Below are 22,093 nucleotides of genomic sequence, written 5' to 3' on the forward strand. Positions count from 1 at the left end.
TAGACTAGAAGGATTGAGACTCAGGTCACACTGTGGTACAATACTGAGTGAAACTGTCACCTGGGATAAGAATGACAAAGAGAAAACAGACTGTTTTGTTATAAAAATTGAGTGTTTAAAGATTCCAGACAATAGGAAATAAGATTGAAAAATACCTGAAACAATGGTCCATTAAGATTTGTCAGGTAAACAGTGACTCAGCCTGAGGAGAAGAAAGATTATGGATGTGATATTCTCATCCAAGCCTTATTTAAGATGGCTTTAGGGTAACAACTATTGACAGGGAGACTGCCCTGGGGGCAAGGAAGCAAAGCTGTACTTTCTGCTCCCTACACCTCCCCTGCTCCTTCCCATATACCTGCTGCTTCCACCTGAAGCACTTACCAGAGGGCCTGTGCTGCCCTGTTCCACCACTTCCTATGCCTCTCCTCTCTTGTGAGCTTGTTGTCCCGGGTTCAGGTCTGGAACCTCACAACCCTGGTGGTAAGGCTCAGAAGATGTACCTTGAACAACTTAAATTTCATCCAGTGGGGTGGCGAGGCTTGCTTCCTCTCACATAGCCACCATCTTGATTATTCCCCTCTCCTAATCCAGGTTCCTGCTGTTTCCTGCTTCTGGAGATTCCAGCTGAACAGGCCACACTGGGGTTTAGAGGGGAGAAGCAGGGATACGGTGTGAGTGCGGGGGGAGTAGGGTGAAGGGTCGAGTATGGGGCACGGGAAACCAACATCCCTGAGAACCTTCTGGGACCCCTCCCTGGTCAGAGGCTCTTCCTCCCACACCCCTGCATTAAAGGCTGTCTGCATGTGGTGATCTGCTGCATCTCTGCGTACAGTTAGCCACTATGAAATTTCATTTTGGTTCTCAACCCTTCACTGTAATGGTTTTTGGAGCTAAGACCAATAAAACTAAAACGTGTGAGGAGAGAAATCCAGTAAGAGAAAGCAACTTAAGACACAACCCTATTAAGTCAGCCTACAATCATTAAACTTTTAAACTTAAGATAGGGATTGCCCTTCTTATCCACTCCTGGGATGCAGAGTGGCTTATTTCTTTTAAATACAGGCTTAATGTTACTTCTGAGTTCTCACCTAGACTTTCCCAGGGGTTGCCCTCTGGCTGCCCATCTCTTCCTTACCCAGAGGCAGAGGACATGCTCCCTGGCAGGTGGGGCACCCCTCTGGCCTGGCCTCGCCCCACCCCCACAGCAGTGGTGGGGTGGAGGATTGTGGGGGTCAGCGGAGAAGGCCCCCATTGATTGGGACTGTTGGGAGAGGGAGGTCCTGACTGTTGCCAGTAAGGACACCAGGAAGGAGGCAGTCAAGTTTGTTCCAGGTTTCTGCCCTTAATCTCCCTCTGAGCAGCAGTGTGTGTGTGTGTGGGGGGGGAGCTGCTTCAGGAGACAGGGGCATGGACGCTGTCTCAGGCTCCAAAGGGAGGCAGTGGGTTCTGCAGGTGGAAGGAAGCCAGACGACCTCAGTGAGGGGTGAGGGCTAAGGGGCTGCATAGTTCCAGGGGGCCATGCAGGGTCAGGAGCCCTGCTGGGTAGGGAGGGCTGCAGGAATGCAGGTTTTGGACACACTGTGGAATGCCCAGGAGAGGTTGTGGTGGCACTCTCTACTCCTTTGGCAAAATGTTAGGAAAATGAACCAAATGCTAGAGAAAAATGACCTAAATCTAAATGCCAGATACAGGGGGTGGGGCTGGCACCCCAGTGTCCAACCTTTTGTTTCTAAAAGGAAATGCCATCTTTTTAAATTAGGACTGACTTTAAAGGCCTTAAATTCACATATGTTATTCAGACTATTATGTTTCAAACAGAAAGAGATAATCAGCTCATCGGGTATGAAATGATTTTAACAAGACTCCGCTAAAACTTTCTAGAAAATAACTCCTTTACATCCTTTGTGTGTCAGTTGAGGATGAAAGGCTTACCACACTGGCTGCCCTTCGTCAACGCAGCCAACAGTCACACTCATGCCTCGCCTCCCCTCCACAAGTCCTGTCACCAGCAGCCACCTAAGCGCTGGGCCTCAAGGACCACGTGTAGCCACAGAGCACATTCCCTGAAACTGCAGCACATGGTAGGTTTGGCACATATTTTTTATTTCCTTTTACTTTCACATTTACAAACTCAGGAAGCCATTTGGAGAAGGGGGAGGTTGAGGCTGCCTGAAGAAAACCTGGGCTCGTGGGCACCACACAGACTCGGGCACTCAGGACTTCTCGCAGGGAAGCCTGGCCGGTCTTCCCGGAGCCCTCACTGTCACAGACATCTGAAACAGTAGCTTATGGCCTGGAAGCCTCCATGCCTGGAAGACGCCTCGGCCCGGGGTTTTATTGCTGGTGAATTTGATTATCCAACTTAAGAGTCCAGGAGAAATGGCCTTATCAGAAATGGGCCCAGTGGTAAGCCTTTTGAGGAGATGAAAGGAAACTGTCATGTGTACACTGCACTGATGCTGTGGTGCCGACCTGGGGCCCAGGCTTGCCTAGGGCCTCCAAGGGCCCTGGAGATAGGCATTGTCCATCCAGAGGCGACAAAGAGGAGAATAATCAGGGCAGGCATGCTCAATCCCACAGCAGCTGGAGCGCCAGAACCCAACCAGCATTCCCTTTCCCCCTGCTACATGTCCCGTAAGGCCCCCCAAGATGTTCCCTCTCTCAGGTGGGAAAGAATATAAACACCCCTCTTTCCAAAGTTGCATCTCGGGGCTGAGGGGAGACAACTGTTTGGCAGGCAGTTTAGAAACATGGATTAGAGGCACCCAGGCATAGATCCTGGAAAGATAAGACTGCCGAAAAGTACCCTCGTGTCACCTCTGAGTTTCACAGGAACAAAAGAGTCATGGAAAGAATGGTTTGCCTCTCTGATGATAGCAGCGCCAAGATGAAAGCCAGGTGTAATTTTATTACTCAGATTTGATCCTGTATTTGGCCCATGTGATTTTTGCAGACCATTAGTTTCTCCATTTCTCCTCAAAGTGCTGGGTGCCATTCTTGCAATCCTTCAGTGACAGGCGGGACCACCTCCCTCTCCAGGGGAGCCTCCAGTGGGTCTGACAAAGGAGGGAAATGACTCCTCCACCATGTAATTTTTCTTCCCAGACTGTTGAATTGCAAATGCTTGGTCCCATTCCTCTTCTGAGGAGAGTAAAGGCCTAATGGCATTGATAGGGGAGGGGACCGAGGGGGGATCTGCCAAGGCCCTCAATGCATCTTATGTCCAAACTAAGTTGTAACAGTCAGGGTCCAGCTTCATCGGCCGAGGCATGCCCAGGTCCATGCGAGGCTGCAGCGTCTCCAGAAAGAGTGGAATGGAGGACAGGACATTTCTGTACTTCCATTTCCCACCTGGTTAGCCTCTGGTCTAACAGATATTTGAATTCACAGTTCTATACATTAGTTTAACAAAAAATCTGGCTTCTGATACCCGAAGAGTTTAAAGTCCCCTTCAAAACGTGCATACAGGCGCCGGATGTCCCGTTTGCTGATGCCCAGGAAGTAGCGCTCCACCTTGGTTTTATTGTACACGGTAATGCCCGGAGGGATGGTGGGGTAAGACACCAGGTGGTCTATGCCAGCTTCTTTTAAGATGTAGGGGGCATCATCCTCCAGGGTCTCATGGTGACCGATCACACTGTACTTTATCTCGCAGGGTGCGCACAGTTCAACATATGTTACCCAGTGAATGATGTGGTCCCCAAACTGAAGGTCCAGCCATCTGTGGTTTGGATCGCCCAAGTACCGTACAAAATCTTCGAACTGGATGCCCCTGGTCTCCGTGCGGTTCTTCCTGTATTTCCTGATGATGCCCGGGGCAATCTCATGCCTGTACCATGGCTCAAAGCGGGGGTTGTGAACAAACTTATCTTTAAATGCAGAAATCAGTCTTTCGAAGGGATCTCTGACAATAAAAAACTTAAAATACGTTTTCAAGCTAAGAAGAGAAATGAAGAGAAACATGCAGTTAGGCCACTGGCTGCCAGTGGTAGCCAGGGTGAGGGGGCATGAGGGCAGAGTGCCTACTGGAGTGGCAGTGGCCGCGGTGGCCAGAACGCGCCCTCCAGTGAGGAGCGAGTTCCACGCATTTCTGAATCCACCCAGCCGCCTCCGGCAGCAGAGCCCGTTACTGGCCCACCTTATGGTGAGGAAAGAGAGGTTCAGAAACCATTAACTGTCTCAGGCCACAGGACTCATCACCCCAGAGGGCCACTGTGAAGACGCTACTTAGCTCAACAGATACACAAATATTTCAAAACTTCAAAGATGTCTGAAAGACTTGTTTTGGGGTACAGACCCGATAAGGTCAGGAACCCTGAGTGAGGTAGGAATGGTGGAGACTAAAGGAAGATACTCTAAGGGACCTCTGTATAAACATATTTTGCAGTTGCCAGGGGAAGGGCCAGCCAGAGTAGGGTGCAGGTGAGAGGGGGAGCGGCAAGGTTGTAGCTCTAGCTGGCAGGAAGGCGGCCTGGGGCACTGCCCACAGTGGTGGGGGTGGTGCAGAGGCAGCTGCGGGACAGGCCTGTTATGGTGCTGACAGAATAATGACAACACTGGCCACCGCCGTAATTACAGTGCCTACTCCATGCTGGAAAATGGCTTATGGCCTTATACGCCTGAGGTCATTTCTCTCACAAGAGCCCCCAAGACACCAGCGCTCAGCTGGACAGAGAGGCCCGCACTTAGCTGGGGGCCTCTCAGATGCCGCATCCAACACCTGTGTTTTACAGGTTTTGCACAAACTGGGAAGACTAAACAACCAGCACTAGAAGTAATGAGAATCAAATAGCCAAAAAGCAAGGGAGGTCAAAGTTCCTTTGGTGCCCTGACATCGACTTGCCGCTCATGGGTTCAGATTCCTTCTGAATCTTGTTCTGCAATGTCATTTCACAGATAATAACAAGAAGTTTTCAGTTTCCTAGCTAAGTCATTTTTAATATGCCTAGCTAGTCTCTATCCTCACTGGGATCAGTGGTCTGACTCTCTCTGCCTGTGTTAGGTCCATCCCCACCACCTGTCCTCTGGGCAGCTACCACGGAAGCAGGTGCAAGGCCTCTGGAAGAAAATTTAAAAACTAAGAAAATTATATAACCTTTGTTTTAATGGACTGCATGAAGGTAAGGGTAGAGAAGATTTTCTGAAATTCTCACAAAGTTTTGTGAATTTAAATGCACTGAACATGGGGCATATGCTCAGCTGCCTCTCACAAATGTAAACCAAAAGCCCCCAGCAGTCCTTGGAGCAATCGGAGGCATATGGAAAGGACAGACATGAGCCTCAGGTCTTACCCAAATTCCCCTCCCCTTAGGAACCTACTCCTACCGCTTCTGAATTTCTGCATCACTGAAGGAAGAGAGACGAGGGAGGCCATTCTTCTCATGGTCATGAACCACATTTTCAGGGATCTCTTCAATGGAAGGAAAAGCTCCTGGGAAGGAAACATGGGAGAACAGGTTGGCTGCCTCAGTGCTACCCTTAAAGGAAGATGCCTGTCTCTTACCTTGGCCTCCATGTTCCCTGCAAGCTCCCCTTAAATCCCAGTTTAGGTCTTTAATTCCAACTGCTTCTGCCAGCAGGATGAGAGAGTGAAGAAAAGCTTCTGGTAATCCATAAGCCAACTAGAGGAAACAGACGAGTTGGGGTGGGGAGAGCAGGAAACGGGGGTGGGCGGGCAGTAAACACTGCTAATACCTACCCCTAAATTAGGTGAAATTTTACATTTAAAAAAGATCCCTGTGTGCAGAAAGGATTCCTAAAATGAGCAATACTCATTCTACTTTGAAACTGGGGGAAAATGCCAGAGCAACAGGACCAAGAAACATACTGCTGGCTGATGTCCCCTTTGGGGGCCCATCATCCCCAATGGGCCTGGCTCTGCCAGCTCCACATCCCTAAGGTGGATCCTAGGCAATGTCACCACGTACCAGACTATAAGTGGCAAAGCCGACTGGTGCTGGGAAAACCTGGCCAATGCTGTGGGAATAGTGTGATATAGCTGAGGCAGGGGACGAGGAGGACAAAGTGTCTAGGAAGGCAGGACAGGATCAAAGCCACAGCACCCAGGTCAGTGCTGGGGTCTTGGGTGGACCCCATCCTCAGGTTGCTGGACTGGGCGGGTTTTTCATTCTCTTCTCAAGACAAACAGACACAAAGCATCGGTATCCACGAAGGTTCTAGCCAAGCCTCCACAAACCTTCCCATCTATCGTTGTCTTAATCCTGTTGTGTTGAAGTCTGGCAGGGAAGGATCTCTGTTGGGCCATCTACACAGCAGCCACTGGCTTGACTGTTTGATTCACCCCTCCTCCCAAGTATGTAAGCACCACTCCAGAACTCTGTGCTAAGTGCTATGGATGGCCACGAAATGAGCAAGACAAACATCTGCTCTTGAGGGGTTATGGAAGAACTAGCTCTGGACCTGCTCAAGTACTTGTCCCCATGCAAGCGTCTCTAGGGATGACTGAAGAGAGCCACAAGGCCCATCTTCTACTTTATGACCTGGCAAACCTGCCCCCATTTTTATCCTGTACTTATAAATTGGTGCTTACTTCTTTAAAGTCTAATGCTTTGAAATGTGGTGGCAGATTTATAAGACGTTTGTGTATTCATTGTTTTAAACTAGATTTGTGACCTCATTTTTTGGTATCAAAAATCCAATACACTGTCAGATTACCCAAGAAACACATTAGTTATACACCAGAAGATGAGGCAAGTGTCTCTCCCCGACCCCCAACCCAAACAGCCACAAAAAGGCCAAATGAAGCAACCAGGAAAAGAACCATTGACCACCAACTCTGAGAACAGCAGCAGGAGTGGTGGGCTGGAGGACAGAGACCACAGGGCCACCTCCCACGGAGCTCTGAGGGCTGATTCCTGGTCCTGGAGTCAACTGCTGTCGACTGGAATTATGTTCCTTTTGAGGCTGAAGTTAACAGACAGAGCCCATAATTATCTTGGACCAATTCAGGGTAATTGGGGTTTAAACAAACAAACATGGTATCTGAAAAGAGTAGTGAGTAATCAAAACCAGTAGAGTATGAGGTCACTTTTCAATGATCTAATTTGTTCCCAAATAAACATCTGATTTCCTGAAGCAAGTTGATTCAATCTTCTGAATACGGAAGCTCAGTATAAAATGGGGACCCTTCTTTCTAGCCATGTTGCACAGAATACTTCATCTGTGAGTGAAGGGGCCCCCAGGTCCACCTGATAGGGCTCCCTTCCCAGGCATGGGTGCAGGTGTTTCCCCTACAGAGGTGCAGCCGGGAGGCCAGTGAGTGTGGAGCCTCAACGTATCAGGAGAGAGCTAACCACCGGTAAGGCACCAAGGCAGTGCACTGAAGAGAAGAAAAGGGATCAGTCCAGGGGAGGGTGGTGGTGGAGGGGGGTGGACAGGCTGCTTGAGTCAGGAATTCCACTCTGGAAAGTGAGGAAAGGAGATTCCAACCACAGATGTGGCCCTTTGAAAACCTCAGTATATAAAACTTTCAAGCCACCAGCTTTAAACCAGAAGTAAACACCAGCAGGGGAAACACTCCAGATAAACATCTATAAGGTTACCAGCCCTTCCACAACTGTCCCTGCCTTTGGCCCCGCTCTGCTGCCTCCATTCCCCAGGCTGCCACCCCCCCAGCCCCCACGCCCCCAGCCAGGCAAACCCTGCTGTCCACTGACCACAGACATCCACCCAGCCCTGCACGCACCATTTAACACGATCAACACTTTCTTCCACTGGGTGTTGCCCACTTTAGGAGTCTGGCAGAAAAGAATCTTGTGCTTGTCACAGACGAATATCCGATCCAGGACAAACTTGGAGACCGCGGTGTGCGAGAGATTCTTCAGGGCTTCATCCCTGCAGACGTTTCTGATGAGTTCCAGGCGCTCCACGTAGACAAGGGGTTGAACAAGCCGGCTGTCTGAAGGCACCTTCCCAGTGGGCTGCAGGTAACAAGGAGACAGAAGGAGCCCAAGGGCTCAGTCAAAAGCAAACAGTAGTGAGCCCCAAGGAGCCCCCTGGGGAGGCCCTGCCCCCTGACCTCATGCTGCCTGCTGACACGCAACGGCGAGAACCAGAGCTGGGGGAAAAGGAAAGGGGAGACTCCTTCAGGGGCCTGGCATTCAGGTGACATGGATGGGCTGGACCAAAGCTCAGCCAGAGACACAAGGAGGCTCCTTCACCCTCAGCGGCTCAGACCGAGGAGGAGGCGTGGCTGAGTTCTGCCTGCCACTTTGCTGATGGCAGGCATTAGGGCCCATAGTGTCCTGGACACAGCAGGATACTTTGCATTCCGGGATTTCAGTGAAGGCCAGGTTCCACCCGCCTCCTTCTCCCTAGCACTTCCCTCCACATAATTCTGAGTGTACATGTGTGGACAGTGCGTGGGGACCACTCATCTACACACGTGCTGTTTCAAAGACTCTGGTACACCGGTAGAATGGTTTATTAACTAGAGAAACACACCCTAGGTCATTCAATACGGGTTTTCAAAATGCGGAAGCCATTATTCCATCTCCTCAGTGACAAGCACGTAGTTATGCCTCTCTGGAATGCAGTTTAAGGAGAGAGCTCTGTGTGGTAGTGGTGTCTGCTGTCCAGGAAGCATGGCCCCTGTGGGCAAGTGCTGGAGCATGCCGGTGCTGGTTTCTGCCATGTCCTCCTACCAGGTGGGGAAGTCCATGTGAGCATTGGGCAAAGACTCTGATCCAGAAACCCTGTCTGCCAGGAAAGCAGGCCTGGAAGTGAGCATACGTGGACCACAGGTCCTGGGGGAAGGGGGGGCGTGTCTCCAGCTGGGTTTGAGGTTGGGTGCACCTGCACAAGGGCACTGCTGGGGCTGTTTACTCTGTGATGTCTCGATTCTAAAGTGTTTGATCACCTCAGAGTTATCTGAAACAGGTCTCTCAGAAGCTTTTCCCCTCAAAACCAGTGTAATTTCGTGTGTGTGTGTGTGAGTGTGTGTAGAGCTAGGATGGTTCCTCTGCAGCCTGCACACACGGAGTCATCACTCTCCCTATGTGGGCTCCAGCAGGCACCCAACACTGCAGCTGTTGTCCGCAGCCCACCCTACCCACCCCTGCCTCAACTGCCACTCTTTGTGGGCAACCCATTTTTAATAGCTGGGTGCTGGTTAGATTTTTTCCATAATGTTCCAGCACATTACACATTTTGCCAGGATAAGTCAGTGTGGGCTTTTCTGCCAATTTGCCTGGAAAGCAGGGAGCCCTGTCTACCTGCATCCTTGGCTCAGAAAATGTCCTTTTTCCTCAGGACGCTTAGGCAGGAGTGGAGCTCACATGTGACAGAGTATGGAAGTCATCTGAGGTGAGGAGGTAGGCGGGGGTTTCTGGGTCAGAGTGTCCCGCATCTCACACAGATTTTCCCACCTGGTGGGAGGACTCTTTAGAGCAGAAACCAGCACCAATGTGCCCCAGCATTTGCTCACATTGGCTATGCTTACATATGATGGACACCACTACTAAATATAACCCGTCCCCTCGGATTACAAATAGTTTAAGAAGTATAGTTGTGTGCTTACTCTGGAGATGGGAGTCTTATACCACATATTTGTTCTACCTCAATGAATGTCTTTAAAAAAGGAGACATACAGGAGCGCCTGGGTGGCTCACTGGGTTGGGCCGCTGCCTTCGGCTCAGGTCATGATCTCAGGGTCCTGGGATCAAGTCCCGCATCGGGCTCTCTGCTCGGCGGGGAGCATGCTTCCTCCTCTCTCTCTCTGCCTGCCTCTCTGCCTACCTGTGATCTCTCTCTGTCAAATAAATAAATAAAATCTTTAAAAAAAAAAAGGAGACATACAAAAGTTCTGACGGTGGTTGAAGAGAGCTATGGATTGCAATGGGCCGTAGTTGCTGTTTTTTCCTTATAATGCAGGATATTTCTTTAAAATACATGAGTATATCTTCCTTCTTCATCAAAAAAAAACTTGGTTTAAAAATATTGGCTAGTGGGCGAGCACCTATAATGATTTCTACAAAGTTCTATTAAACTGTTTTAAGTCCTCTGTGAGTGATTTCTACCACATTTGGGTACTTTTTGTATCCAAAGGTGGCTCTGTAAACACATTTATGTCTCTCTTCCTTCAGCATGATCTGCAGCAACTAAAAGCCACAACTCTGCCAGAACACCCTCTGAAGGAACACCTGTCCCTTTCTTAATAGCCATGGGCCCCTTCTCATCTTTCCTTCTTCCCCTTTTCTACAGAAAGACAGCCACTATTTCTAGCCACTTCCTGAAGTGCCCCATAAATCAAAGATGAGTTAGTATGGTTGGCAAGGAAAGGAGACGCAAAATGGGTTTGACTTTCCTTCTTATGAGAAAGTGGACATAAAAAAACAAAAAAGATGAAAAAGCTCAAGTTCCAAATCATGCCATATACACTTCGGGACTGCTTTAGAACCTAACACAGTATCTATAACAGAAAAGGGCTTTTATTAACACTTGACTCAAAACTCTACTTCTCTGTCACTCGGCAGAATGAACTGTTTGACAAATATTTATCAGTCTTTACTCTGTGTTTGGATGTAGTTGCAAGTGTTGTGTGGAGACACTGGGAAAGCCTCAGCTGAGCAAGAACATGTGGCACTGTCCACGTATGCGTGTGTACATGCAGAGGTGGGGGTAGGAGGTGAGGAAGACAGAGTGGTCAGCGGGAGACATGCCAGTAGTTCAGTCCCACTGTGTCCTCAGTGACTTACTAACCCCTCCCCAGTCACATCATGGTGGAATGTCTGCCACAGAGATCTTCTGGCTTTCCAAGAAGCATCCCAAAAGACAGTTCTGAATAGAGTCTGTTCCTCCAAGTCCACTCCTTTGGCCACCTCAGTCATGGCCCTTTTCCTGCTGCTGTTTATTGTCTATTCATTCCCTTTAAGTTACACAGAATTTCTTCCCAAGAATTCAAACCAGATGGTCTCCTAACTTAACATTACTAAATGGACCAAAATGCCCTTTTGACTGTTAAAACGCACTAGGGTTAAAAAAAAAAAAAAAAGCACTAGTGTATTTAGGCAATCAATTTATGGGGCAGTTGTAAAACCAGTCCTCCCCCAGGGACTGGGTCAGTTACAAAATGGGGAGAAGAGCATGGCCTTCCAGAACACATGAGAACAAGGACCCTGGAAATACTGGGATAACAGAGATTTCCACCCCTCCAACCTAGCTCCCTGGTCTTCCCTTATGGATCTACCATAACCAAACTCCCTGACATAGTTTCTCACATGTATGACTCAATTTCCTGGGTTTCCCTGTTGAAGGGAAGTGTCTTCCTTAGGTCAACACATTCTGGAAGTGAGGGTGGGCACCCGCAGACTTACCCGGCTCTGAGCCTTCACAGGGACCTCCCTTCCTCCCCAGGGCGCACGAGCACAAGCCTGCCACACTGGCCCCTGCCTTCCTGCCTTCATAAATGGAGTCTAATTTAACCTCATTCCCTCCCTCACCCCAGCTCTTCCTCACTTCTCTCCTCTCCTCACTCTATTCCAATTGCTTCAAACCTTAGCTCTAACCTGGATTGCGGATGACACTCAGGAGCTGTGCTTCTCAGGGCACCTCCAAACAAGAGCTCTTGAGAAACTGTAGAAAAATCTCCCTCATTTTCAAAGCTGTTCTTCTTCAAGCTTAAGCATTGTATATAGAGAAAAACCATTTCTCATTCAGTTGTGCTTATAGACTGGCATGGTTTTGTTTTCTTTCTTTGCAAATATACTAAGCGAAACGCATTATATTAGTTTCAGGTATACAAACACATTGATTCGACAGCTGCACGAAATAGACTTTTAAAGGCAAGCTACACAACCTAATTACATTTATAAGTGTCCTTTCTTTTGGAAAGACAGATGCTGAGTTTAAACATCTAATGACCCCTGGTTTCAGAGAATTATGTCTAACCGCTGTTTCCCACTCTCTTTACCTTGCATCTGAGTTTCGGGAGCATCAAGGGGACAGGGAAGCAAGAACAGGGAACAGAGGACATGTACTTGAAAATCCCAGCCCACTACTTGCTGTCCCTGACACACTGGCTCTGTTCCTTGAGCCTCACACTTTCCAAATGCAACATGAGAGTAAAAATACCTACAGCTCAGGGGTGCCTGCGTGGCTCAGTTAGTTAAGCGTCTGCCTTCTGCCCAGGTCATGATCCCATGGTCCTGGGATCGAGCCCCACGTGGGCTCCTTGCTCAGCTAGGAGCCTACTTTACTCTCATCTCCCACTCGTACTTTCTCTCTCTCACTATCTCTCTCTCTCAAATAAATAAATAAAATCTTTAAAAAAAATACTTACAGCTCAAAGGGCTGTTTTTGAGGACCAGTAAGATTAAAACCCAGTGAAGTCTTCTGTGGACTACAAGGCATGTTCTGATTCAGTATTTCCAACCACGATTACTTCCGCAGGCCCACAGTCTTTGCAGGAAAAGTGCTCCTCCGTCCCTCAAGAGTGACCTCCCAGGATGGTCACTTTTGTTCTTTACGAGCCTCAGCAGCCAAGCAGCACCCTTGAGGTCTCAGAGCACCTCATTCCTCTTGTCAGACTCTTGCCCAACCTCCTTGTCACTACTGATCCCATTAACTAAACATTTATTTCCTTACCTCCTTCTATTAAGGCCACCCTATTACTTCCTACAGGTTTTTCTGGTTTCCTGTCTCTGGGGTTTATCCACTCTCTTTCCTTGTCCTGGAAAGCCTCAACCTAAAAGCCACATTCCAGGCCTGCTTCATGGAATTCTGCAGACTTAACCCATCAATCAGTGACTCGCAACCTATAAACTCCAACAGCATGTCACTCTGACCACATGCACACTCACTAGACTTTGTTGGGTTCTAATCTGTTATCCTTATCCTGCAAATCAAGGACGGGAACTGTCTCTTTCTCTGTGGCTTAAGGCTGGGTTGGTAAATGTCTTATAGCTCGATCTACCCATTTCATTCCTTTAGACATACCTGCAACCCAAACTTTCCAGACCCAGAATGGGGGTAGTGAGCAAGAGGGGAATCTCAAGTGTGCCCCGCGTCTCAGCTGGGGAACAACTGGGAATTTTTGTGACAAAGGAGACTGAGGAGAAAGAGTCAGAATACTAAGGAAGGTGAGGCCTGGGTAAAAGTCAGCAGCCTTGGGCCCTGCCACTAAGTCCACACAATTTGGAATGATTAGCCTTTTCCCTAAACTCTGTTCTCTCATCCTTGCCATCCAGAGGTGAGACTGGCTGCTCTTCTGTCCAAGAACACTTCTAATTTGAATAGCCCATGATTCTGGGTCACAGACCTTTCCCCACTCCCTTGGTTTTCTCCTGACCTAGTCCAACATCCTCCATTCCCCCGCAAGGCTCCTTCTCTGCTGGTCAGGGATTCAACATAATCAACATTTACAGAGGATCCATGATGTACAAAGTGCTTTGAGGAACATAAAAATAGATGTGACCATGCCACCTCCTAGGAGAAGCTAAAAAGATGAGCGGAAATGTGCTAAAGTGACACTAGGCACAACTCCACAGCAGGAGAATGTGACGGTCAGAGGACACCAGCTAATGTGAGCATAGACAGAGGGGAGGCTAGTTCCATGTGGCTAGTTCCATGTGATAAGAGTACCCCCTGGGGCCACAGGGGGTGAGAAGGGGCCACCACAGCTCACTAAGGAAGCAGCAACCCTGCGCCTCCCCCAACGCTGACCATGTCACAGAGGACAGTGCCCTCTGCCTTGCTGTGCCCACCTTCAATTCCTCAGGAAAGTGCTTCTCTCCAGGCAACTTCCCCGCATCTGGCACAGCTGTCAGGAACAGGAACTCCTGTTTGGCACTGTATGCTAAGAGACAGAGAGGTTAAAGCGTCTTCTCATGGAATAACAGACACACAGATCAGCAGGACAGAACAAAGGCCCCAGAATAGGCCCACACAAATATGCCCGACAGACATCTGACAAAGGTGCCAAATCAGTTCAGTGGAGGAGAGTCCTTTCAACAAATGGTACTTCAGCAACTAGACATCTATAGAAAAAAAGAACCTTTACTTGACCTCACACTTTATTTAAGAACAAACTCAAAATGAATCAGCACTTCAATGTGATAAAACTTTTTTAAAACATAGGAGAAAATCTCTGAAAAAGATTTCTACATTTTCTGGGCTCTCGTCAAAATCTAAAACTTAACTCTGCAAAAGACCCTATGAAGAGGACAGAAAGACAAGCTACATGCTGGGGGAAAATATTTATAAATCAAGTATCTGACAAAGGTCTCATACCTAGAATATATAAAGAATTCTCAAACTCTACTGAAAACAGACAAACAATCTAATTAGACCCTCTCACACTGTTGGTGGGAATCCAAGTTGGTGCAGCCACTTTGGAAAACAGCGTGGAGCCTCCTCAAAAAGTTAAAAATAGAGCTATTCCATGACCCAGCAATTGCTCTACTGGGTATTTACCCCAAAGATACAGATGTAGTGAAAAGAAGGGCCATATGCACTCCAATGTTCATAGCAGCAATGGCCATAATCACTAAACTGTGGAGAAAGACAAGATGCCCTTTAACAGATGAATGGATAAAGAATATGTGGTCCATATATATATGTCCATATATGGACTATTACTCAGTCATCAGAAAGGATGAATACCCAACTTTTGCATCAACATGGATGGAACTGGAGGAGAATATGTTAAGTGAAATAAGTCAAATAGAGAAAGTCAATTATCTTATGGTTTCACTTATTTGTGGAAGATAAAGAATAGCATGGAGAACATTAAGAGAAGGAAAGGAAAAATGAAGAGGGGGGAATCAGAGGGGGAGATGAATCATGAGAGATCATGGACTCCAGGAAACAAACTGAGAGTTTTAGAGAGGAGGGGGTCGGGAGGATGGGTTAGCCTGGTGATGGGTACAAAGGAGGGTACCTGTTGCATGGGAGCAATGGGTGTTATAAGCAAACAATGAACCATGACACTACATCAAAAACTAGTGATGTACTGTATGGTGACTAACATAATAAAAAAAAAAAATAAAGGGGCACCTGGGTGGCTCAGTGGGGTAAAGCTTCTGCCTTCAGCTCGGGTCATGATCCCAAGGTCCTGGGATCAAGCCCCACATCGGGTTCTCTGCTCAGCAGGGAGCCTGCTTCCCCCTCTCTCTCTGCTTGCCTCTCTGCCTACTTGTGATCTCTCTCTCTCTCTGTGTCAAATAAATAAAATCTTTAAAAAAATAATTAAAAAAAAACCAAGAAAATGGATAAGACATGGACTGACATTTTACCAAAAAGGATCTACAGATGACAAATAAAACATGAAGAGATATTCAATGTCATTAGTCATCAGGCAAATACAAATGAAAACCACAATGAAATACTACTACACACCTATCAAAATGGCTAAAATAAAACATAGCGAAAACTCCAAATGCTAATGAGGATGCAGAGAAACTGAAGAACTTACATGGCTGGTGGAAATGTAAAATGGAATAGGTGCTCTAGAAAAGTTTGGTAGTTTCTTTAAAAACTAAGCATTTAGGGGTGCCTGGGTGGCTCAGTCCTTAAGAGTCTGCCTTTGGCTAGGGTAGTAATCCCAGGGTCCTGGGATCGAGCCCCACATCAGGCTCCCTGCTCCATGGGAAACCTGCTTCTTCCTCTCCCACTCCCCCTGCTTGTGTTCCCTCTCTCATTGTGTCTCTCTGTGTCAAATAAATAAGTAAAATCTTACAAAAACAACAACAACAACAACTAAGCCTTTAACTGCCCTATGACTTAGTAATTGCATTCCTGGGCACTTATCCCAGAAAAATGAAAACTTATATCCACATAAAAACCTATACACAAATGTTTATAGCAACTTCATTTGTAATAGCCCCAAACTGGAAAAAAACCCCAGATGTCCTTCAACAGGTGAATGGATAAACAACAGTGGACCATCCATATGATGAACTACTACTCAGCAATAAAAAGGGACAAAGTATCGAGACACACAGTAATAGCTGGATGAATCTTCAGGAAATTATGCTGAACAAACAGAGCCAAGGTCAAAAGATCATGTACTGTATATAACATCTTTTTTTAAAGATTTTATTTATTTATTTGACAGACAGAAATCACAAGTAGGCAGAGAGGCAGGTAGAGAGAGAGAGGAAAACAGGCTCCCTGCTGAGCAAAAGCCCGATGCGGGGCTTGATCCCAGGACCCCGAGATCACGACCCAAGCTGAAGGCAGAGGCTTAACCCACTGAGCCACCCAGGTGCCCTTGTATATAACATTCTTAAAAAATATATTAGGGAGAGACTAGACTAGTTGTTTCCAAGGCAGGGGATAGAAACAGGGAGAGGGAGGTAGATATGGCTACAGGGCACCTGGATGGCTCATTTGGCTGGGTGTCTGTGTTTGGCTTGGGTCATTGTCCCATGGTCCTGCGATCAGGCCCTGCATGGGGCTCACTGCTCAGAGGAAGTCTGTTCCTGCCTCTCTCTGCCTCCCTCCTCATGCTCTCTTGCTCCCAAATAAATAAATCTTAAAAAAAAAAAAAGAAAAAGAAAAAGGAAAAAAGGCACCCCAGGGCTCCTTGTGGCGATGGAGATGTTCTGCATTTGACTGTATCAATGTCAATACTGTGATTCCAACTCTGCACTACAGTTCTGGAACATGTTACTGCTGGGGTAAAGTGAGTAAAGAGTACATAGGATTCTGCATTCTAACAACTGCATATGACTCTACAGTGATCTCAAAATTAAAGGTGTAATTTTAAAAAACCAAGTTAGGAGCGCCTTGATGGCTCAGTCGGTTAAGTGTCCGACTCTTGGTTCTGGCTCAGGTCATGATCTGAGTTGTGAGATGGAGCCTCCAGTTGGGCTCTGTGCTTGAGATTCTCTTCCTCTGCCCCTCCCCCACTTCTCTCTCTCTCATAAAAATCTTTTTAAAAAAACCCCAAAACCAGAAACCCAAGTTAGCAGTCAAGTTAGTATTTACACATTAGTTTAAAAATTCATGCAAAGTGAGATGAGATCAGACCAATCTTATAAAATTCTAGTCCAGAGTAATAATTTACAAAAAATTGCTTTGGGAGAAACACTTGGGTAGAATTTGAAGATAATTTTCAGATCTCTACAACCAAAGAAACGTTTACTTTGGAAACTGTGCAATGTCTAAAAACATAATTAGAAAAAGTAGGTAGCAAAAGAAAGCATAAAAAATCGGCGTAACAGAGCATGAACAAAGGCACATTTATTTCATTTAAAAAACAATCAAAACCTCCTCCTCTTGGTCATGAACACACACTGGCCTGCAGCCTTCCACCTGCACAGGTTGGGCTGCTACACCTCCCCTAGGTCCCAGCTGCATGCTCTAAGTACACACTATGGCCTGGTGTCCTCCCTCCTAAGGGAGAGTAAAGACGTCTTCCAAGTATCCGACAACAATAATAATCCCATCTCCCTACTCATTAAATACCTTTGGGTTATCAGACTCCAATAAAACATTTGCCACACACCTTTAGCAATGCCACTAAAATCTCTGGTCTATTCTATGTGTGATTCAAAACACCATCCCCGCCAAAGGTGTACGCGGGAGCTGCGACAAGTCAGAGAGCCCTATCTGCGGTATGAAATAGAAAAGACATCAGTACCCTCAGGCCCCAGAGAGCCTGAATGCATTCTGAGGACTCCAAGAGACCACACTCTATCCATTCTCCTCCTCTGCAACCCTGTCATCTTTGAGCACTCACATGCTAACGAGAAAATTCACATTCTAAGCTTGTCTGGTCACTTCATGTTCTGACAGTGTCTTCTAAGACGAGCACTGCAATGCTTAGCTCTGCCCCAGGCCTGAATGGGTTTTGCAGAATCCTAACCTTCCTTAATAACATTTTAGATGGGACAATGTATCTTGAATTCTAAACAGCTGACTTATCAATGAATTTCTGAACCAACCTGTTTCCAGTACTCGGAAGCACAGAGAACAGGCTTTGGCAGCTGTGGAACATCTCATCTTCCAACATGACACACACCAGCCAGTCACCACCAATTTTTATTATTTTTATGATTTTGAACTTCTTGATCTTTGCTTCCCCTCCTCCCCTGGGTCCTCATTCAAGTAGCTTCAAGTAAAAGTGGTAACATGGTTTACATTGGTTTTGTTTGTTTCTACTGCTCTGCTGACAACCATTTCTTTTCAGCCGATTCTGTAAGCAGTCTCTTTCCTCATCCTGACCCCTTAGGAGCAAGCCTCCAGCTCCAGAATCAAGGATTCTCAGCCTGTAGTTATGGCCAGGTGTCCTCAATGTTTCAGATCACTTTGTTACACTCATCGTTATATTTACAGTGTTCTACAAAATGTCTTTACAAGTGCCAAGTGATGCACCACCATGCTCCTCTAGAAGTGAACATATCTGCGAATCTCCCTGACTAGCCTGCATCAGTCATGTCAGTCACCTCCCCATCACATGCTTGGCAGAAGTCAGGCAAAGACATTCAAGGCATGGGCTCTGCCCTTAAGTAGCTTACAGCCAAAGTGAGGGGCTGAGTGGAGACAAAAGATTGGATGAGGAAGCTGAACTGCGCTGAGAATAAAAATCAGTGTCTACACATAAATACCAGATTCACAACTGGATGTCGTTTTTAATTTCTAGTCTCACCACACCATGCCATCAAATTCCCATCACTGAATGGGCTTTATTTCCCTGTGATGCAGTCTAGTTATAACACCCGAAACTTGGTTCCACAGGACACTGAGGTTTGTTAAGCAAGGGTGAGTCGTTGCTACAAATAACTCTGTGGCTTCACTGCTGAGCTGAAGACAGACCATAAGACTAAATAAAAAATTTAAAAAGGTAAGCAAGGCTTTAAACAGCATTTCAAAACAAATCTCTTCCTATCAGTTTAAGTGGCAGGAAAATCACGAGGAACAGGTAGGTGAGAAGAAAACACACACGCACAGCGACAGACTGGAGGAGAGCCCTGCTAGGATCCTAGAGGTCAGAGATGCAAGGAGCAGCCCCACAGACACCGGAGTTACAATCGTCTCCCTGAAGCTGAGACCAAGATCTGCCATCTGCTTTACAGGAAATGGAACTTCACCATTTAGGAGACTGCTGTGTTGTCAGTCTCTTCTTTGTGATGACACTTCACATTGGGCTTTTGATTCCAAAACCAAAACACTGTGAACATGAGTGAAATAAATCCCAGCACCTGAGAAAAATCTCTTCCAGACACATGTTTACAAACATCTTTCAGTTTCCTGTATAACTCCCAGATCCACCAGGGGGCTTAAATGCCTCCCTGGACAAAAGGAGCCCCCTAAGGCTAAGTGGCTGTACCCCCGAAACCACAGCCCTAGAGGGGCAGGAGATGCCCTCTCAGATGACCTCCTCGGAGACTGTGTGTTTCACTTCTCATGGGTGCTCCATCCCTGCTCAGTCACCCAGACTGGCAAGACACCCTGCATGCAAGCTCATTTCCTTCATTCAGAACTCAGCCAGTGAACATCCATCTTCATGATCCCCACCAGGTACTTAGGGACAATTAGATAAGTTTTGTGTGCTCAAGAAAGGCTGGGTAATGTTTTGGGCCTGACAACAAAGGGTTCTCACTCTTAAGTTTCCTGCACAGTATGGGGCTGACACTGCCCTCACTGGCAGCCGCCCTGCTTCCTGGAGGTGGGAGAGGGCAGTAGGGCAAGTGTGCACTGGCTCAAGGGTTCCCACCAGAAGCTGTCTGCATCACCATGCTCCCATTCACTAACCACAGGGTGCAAGAACTACTTGGTGAGCAGCACCCAAGACGACCACAGATCTTTCCTCCAGCTTTAAAATCCTGAAGCTTTTCATTCTTCCCTGTAGGTTTCACCTTCTACCCCTTTAACTGTTTGCTCCACACGTCACAAAACCCTCTAGAGCTTCTACACTTTCCTGAAAGTGGTCAGCATAAAACTTGCCACATCCTAGCAGAATGACATGTCACTTCTCAGATACCACTGAGGAATGACATGCTCTTCAGAGGCAGTTCTGCCAGAAAACATTGTAATCCAAAGGCACACATCTCACTTAGTTATTTTTGGTGGAAGTCTCATAAAATACAATACCTATACTCCTAGTTTTTAAAACGAAATAAACCATAAACAATATGACCTCATGACTTGCCTCTGAAGTGCCTTCCTTACCAGGAAGTGACATTTAAGGGAATCATGAGTAAAACATGTGGACTTGGGGTAACAACAAATTCATAGGCACAGCAGCTGCAGCTTTTTCTACATTTGCGGTTCTCTAGAGCTGCAGTCCTAGAGATTCTAACTCACTTGGTCTCTGGTTGAGCCAGGAGAGAAAGGTTTACGAAGTCCTGCAGATAGTTCTAAAGTGCCCTGGGGATGAGAACCACTGCTCTAACTCTTAATGAGGGATCTCCATCAGAGGTAAGTGGGACTGGACTGAAGCAGCTGGAGAAACATCTAAATGGTCAAGCTAAGATCATGGTCTCTGAGTCCAATGACCCCCGCAGATCTGGTGCCTGTTGTTCTAACAAAGGCCCAGGTCCCTAGTGGGAGCCATCATTATCTGTGATTACCCACAATGCTCTGTGATGCTCCTGACCACCCCCGATACCTGCAGTTGATACACCCATTCCAAGGCTGTGAAAACATTTCAGGTTCTCCCAAGAGCTCCTGGAAGGGGGGGGGGGCTGTGTACCTGTCAGGCCTGCCAGGCCTGAGCACAAAGAGGCTGAGTTACTGAGTGGAAACCCTAGAGGTGAGAACCACCTCTTGTGATTAATTTTAGGGCCTCCGTCTTTGGCCTACACATCTGCCTTCCAGCCCTGTTGTTCCTCTACAAACAGCGTGAGAGAGGGAGAGAGAAAGAGAATGAATGGGAGCAGGACGGGTGGGGCACTGGGCAGCCTCGGCACAGAAGGGAGCTCTCTGGGCTGAAGTGGAGCCCAGAGCCTGAGGGCCACTCAGAGGGCACCGTTCGTGCAGCTGCTGGGAGAAAGCAGGGAGAATGGCTGGAATGGATGGATATTCTCCTGATCCCCCCTTCCTAAGGGCCACCACCTACAGGAGGATGTGTGAAGACTGTACGGAGTGAAGATGCTGTGCACACCCACGTCCGCAAGCATCCTCCCTACTAGGCAGAGGTGGTCAGGCCAGCCTGAAGCTGCTTGTGAGTCTTTTCAACATCTCCTGTTTGCCTTGCCTCATTCTGCTGTGAAAGGAGTTGCCTTGGGGTGGCAGGTGCATCTCCTTAGGTACACCTGCAACCGCACAGATCAGAGAGCCTCATTGTACTCAGGTCAGTCTTGGGGCTGTCAGAGCATGTCCATTTTGTAGGGAAAAAAACCACTAAGGCCTAGGTAAGCAAAGGTCAAGGGCATAAACTAAAGTAAGTTCTTCTGAACCTGGGTTTTCTCTTTGGATGTCTTCATCTGACCACCTACATCATCAAGTCAAGGGGAGTTATCTCAAAGACTACTAGACACAATATTTAAATCACCTCTTTGTGAAGCGAAGGTGACCTTCAACTATGTGACTACCAGCATGCAGCACCAGCTAGAACATGGGGATGCTGGTCAATCATGGCAGCATCTCATGATGATACCGAGCAGGGCAAAGTCCCAAACCTGTGGCCCAGGAGATGACCTGGCAAATGGTACTGCAGGGAGGAGGCCACCAAAGAAGCCCACAGAGAAAGCATGCTCCACCCATCCCCAGGGGAGATGCAGGGAGACACTCTTGTCCTTTTTCACCTCCTCTTCTGCACCTCTGTAACATGAAGGATTTGGATACCATGACCTTCGAGGTCACTTCTGGCACCAAGGTCATCTGTGCCTGTATCCAGGAACAATACCACAGCACTGTCTGGGTTAGGTGAACTCCATTCCGTGAGGAAGCATACCTACCATCAGGGTCTTTAAAGGTCAACGTGATAAATTTGCTAGCCACCATGAACATGAAAATCACCCAAAAGCATGCGGCCAACAGAAGCCACTGGTGGTGCATGTTGTCAAATGTCAGCCATTCAGTAATTCTTCCTGGAAAACAAAAGTGAGATGACCCTGGTGCTTATAAATAAGCAATTAAACAAAAAGTAATAAAAAGAATAGGAGACTTTAGTTAACAGCTTCAG

The 22,093-nt window shown here is 47.3% G+C and overlaps 1 protein-coding gene across 1 annotated transcript in view; it reads right to left on the reverse strand.

Annotated features, from left to right (window-relative positions):
* Positions 1-2,085: 2,085 nt before the first annotated feature.
* The window catches only part of CHST10 (carbohydrate sulfotransferase 10), a 32,578-nt gene continuing 12,570 nt past the window's right edge, over positions 2,086-22,093 (reverse strand). The window contains exons 4-8 of the mRNA XM_044263670.1: positions 21,867-21,998; positions 13,725-13,816; positions 7,709-7,943; positions 5,329-5,434; positions 2,086-3,940 (exon numbers count right to left, since the gene is read on the reverse strand). Of these exons, the coding sequence (XP_044119605.1) occupies positions 3,403-3,940; positions 5,329-5,434; positions 7,709-7,943; positions 13,725-13,816; positions 21,867-21,998 (1,103 nt within the window). The 3' untranslated portion in view covers positions 2,086-3,402. The remainder of the gene's footprint in view (positions 3,941-5,328; positions 5,435-7,708; positions 7,944-13,724; positions 13,817-21,866; positions 21,999-22,093) is intronic.

Source organism: Neovison vison, chromosome 8 (genome assembly GCF_020171115.1).
Source record: "Neovison vison isolate M4711 chromosome 8, ASM_NN_V1, whole genome shotgun sequence".
NCBI classification, from domain to species: Eukaryota; Metazoa; Chordata; class Mammalia; order Carnivora; family Mustelidae; genus Neogale; species Neogale vison.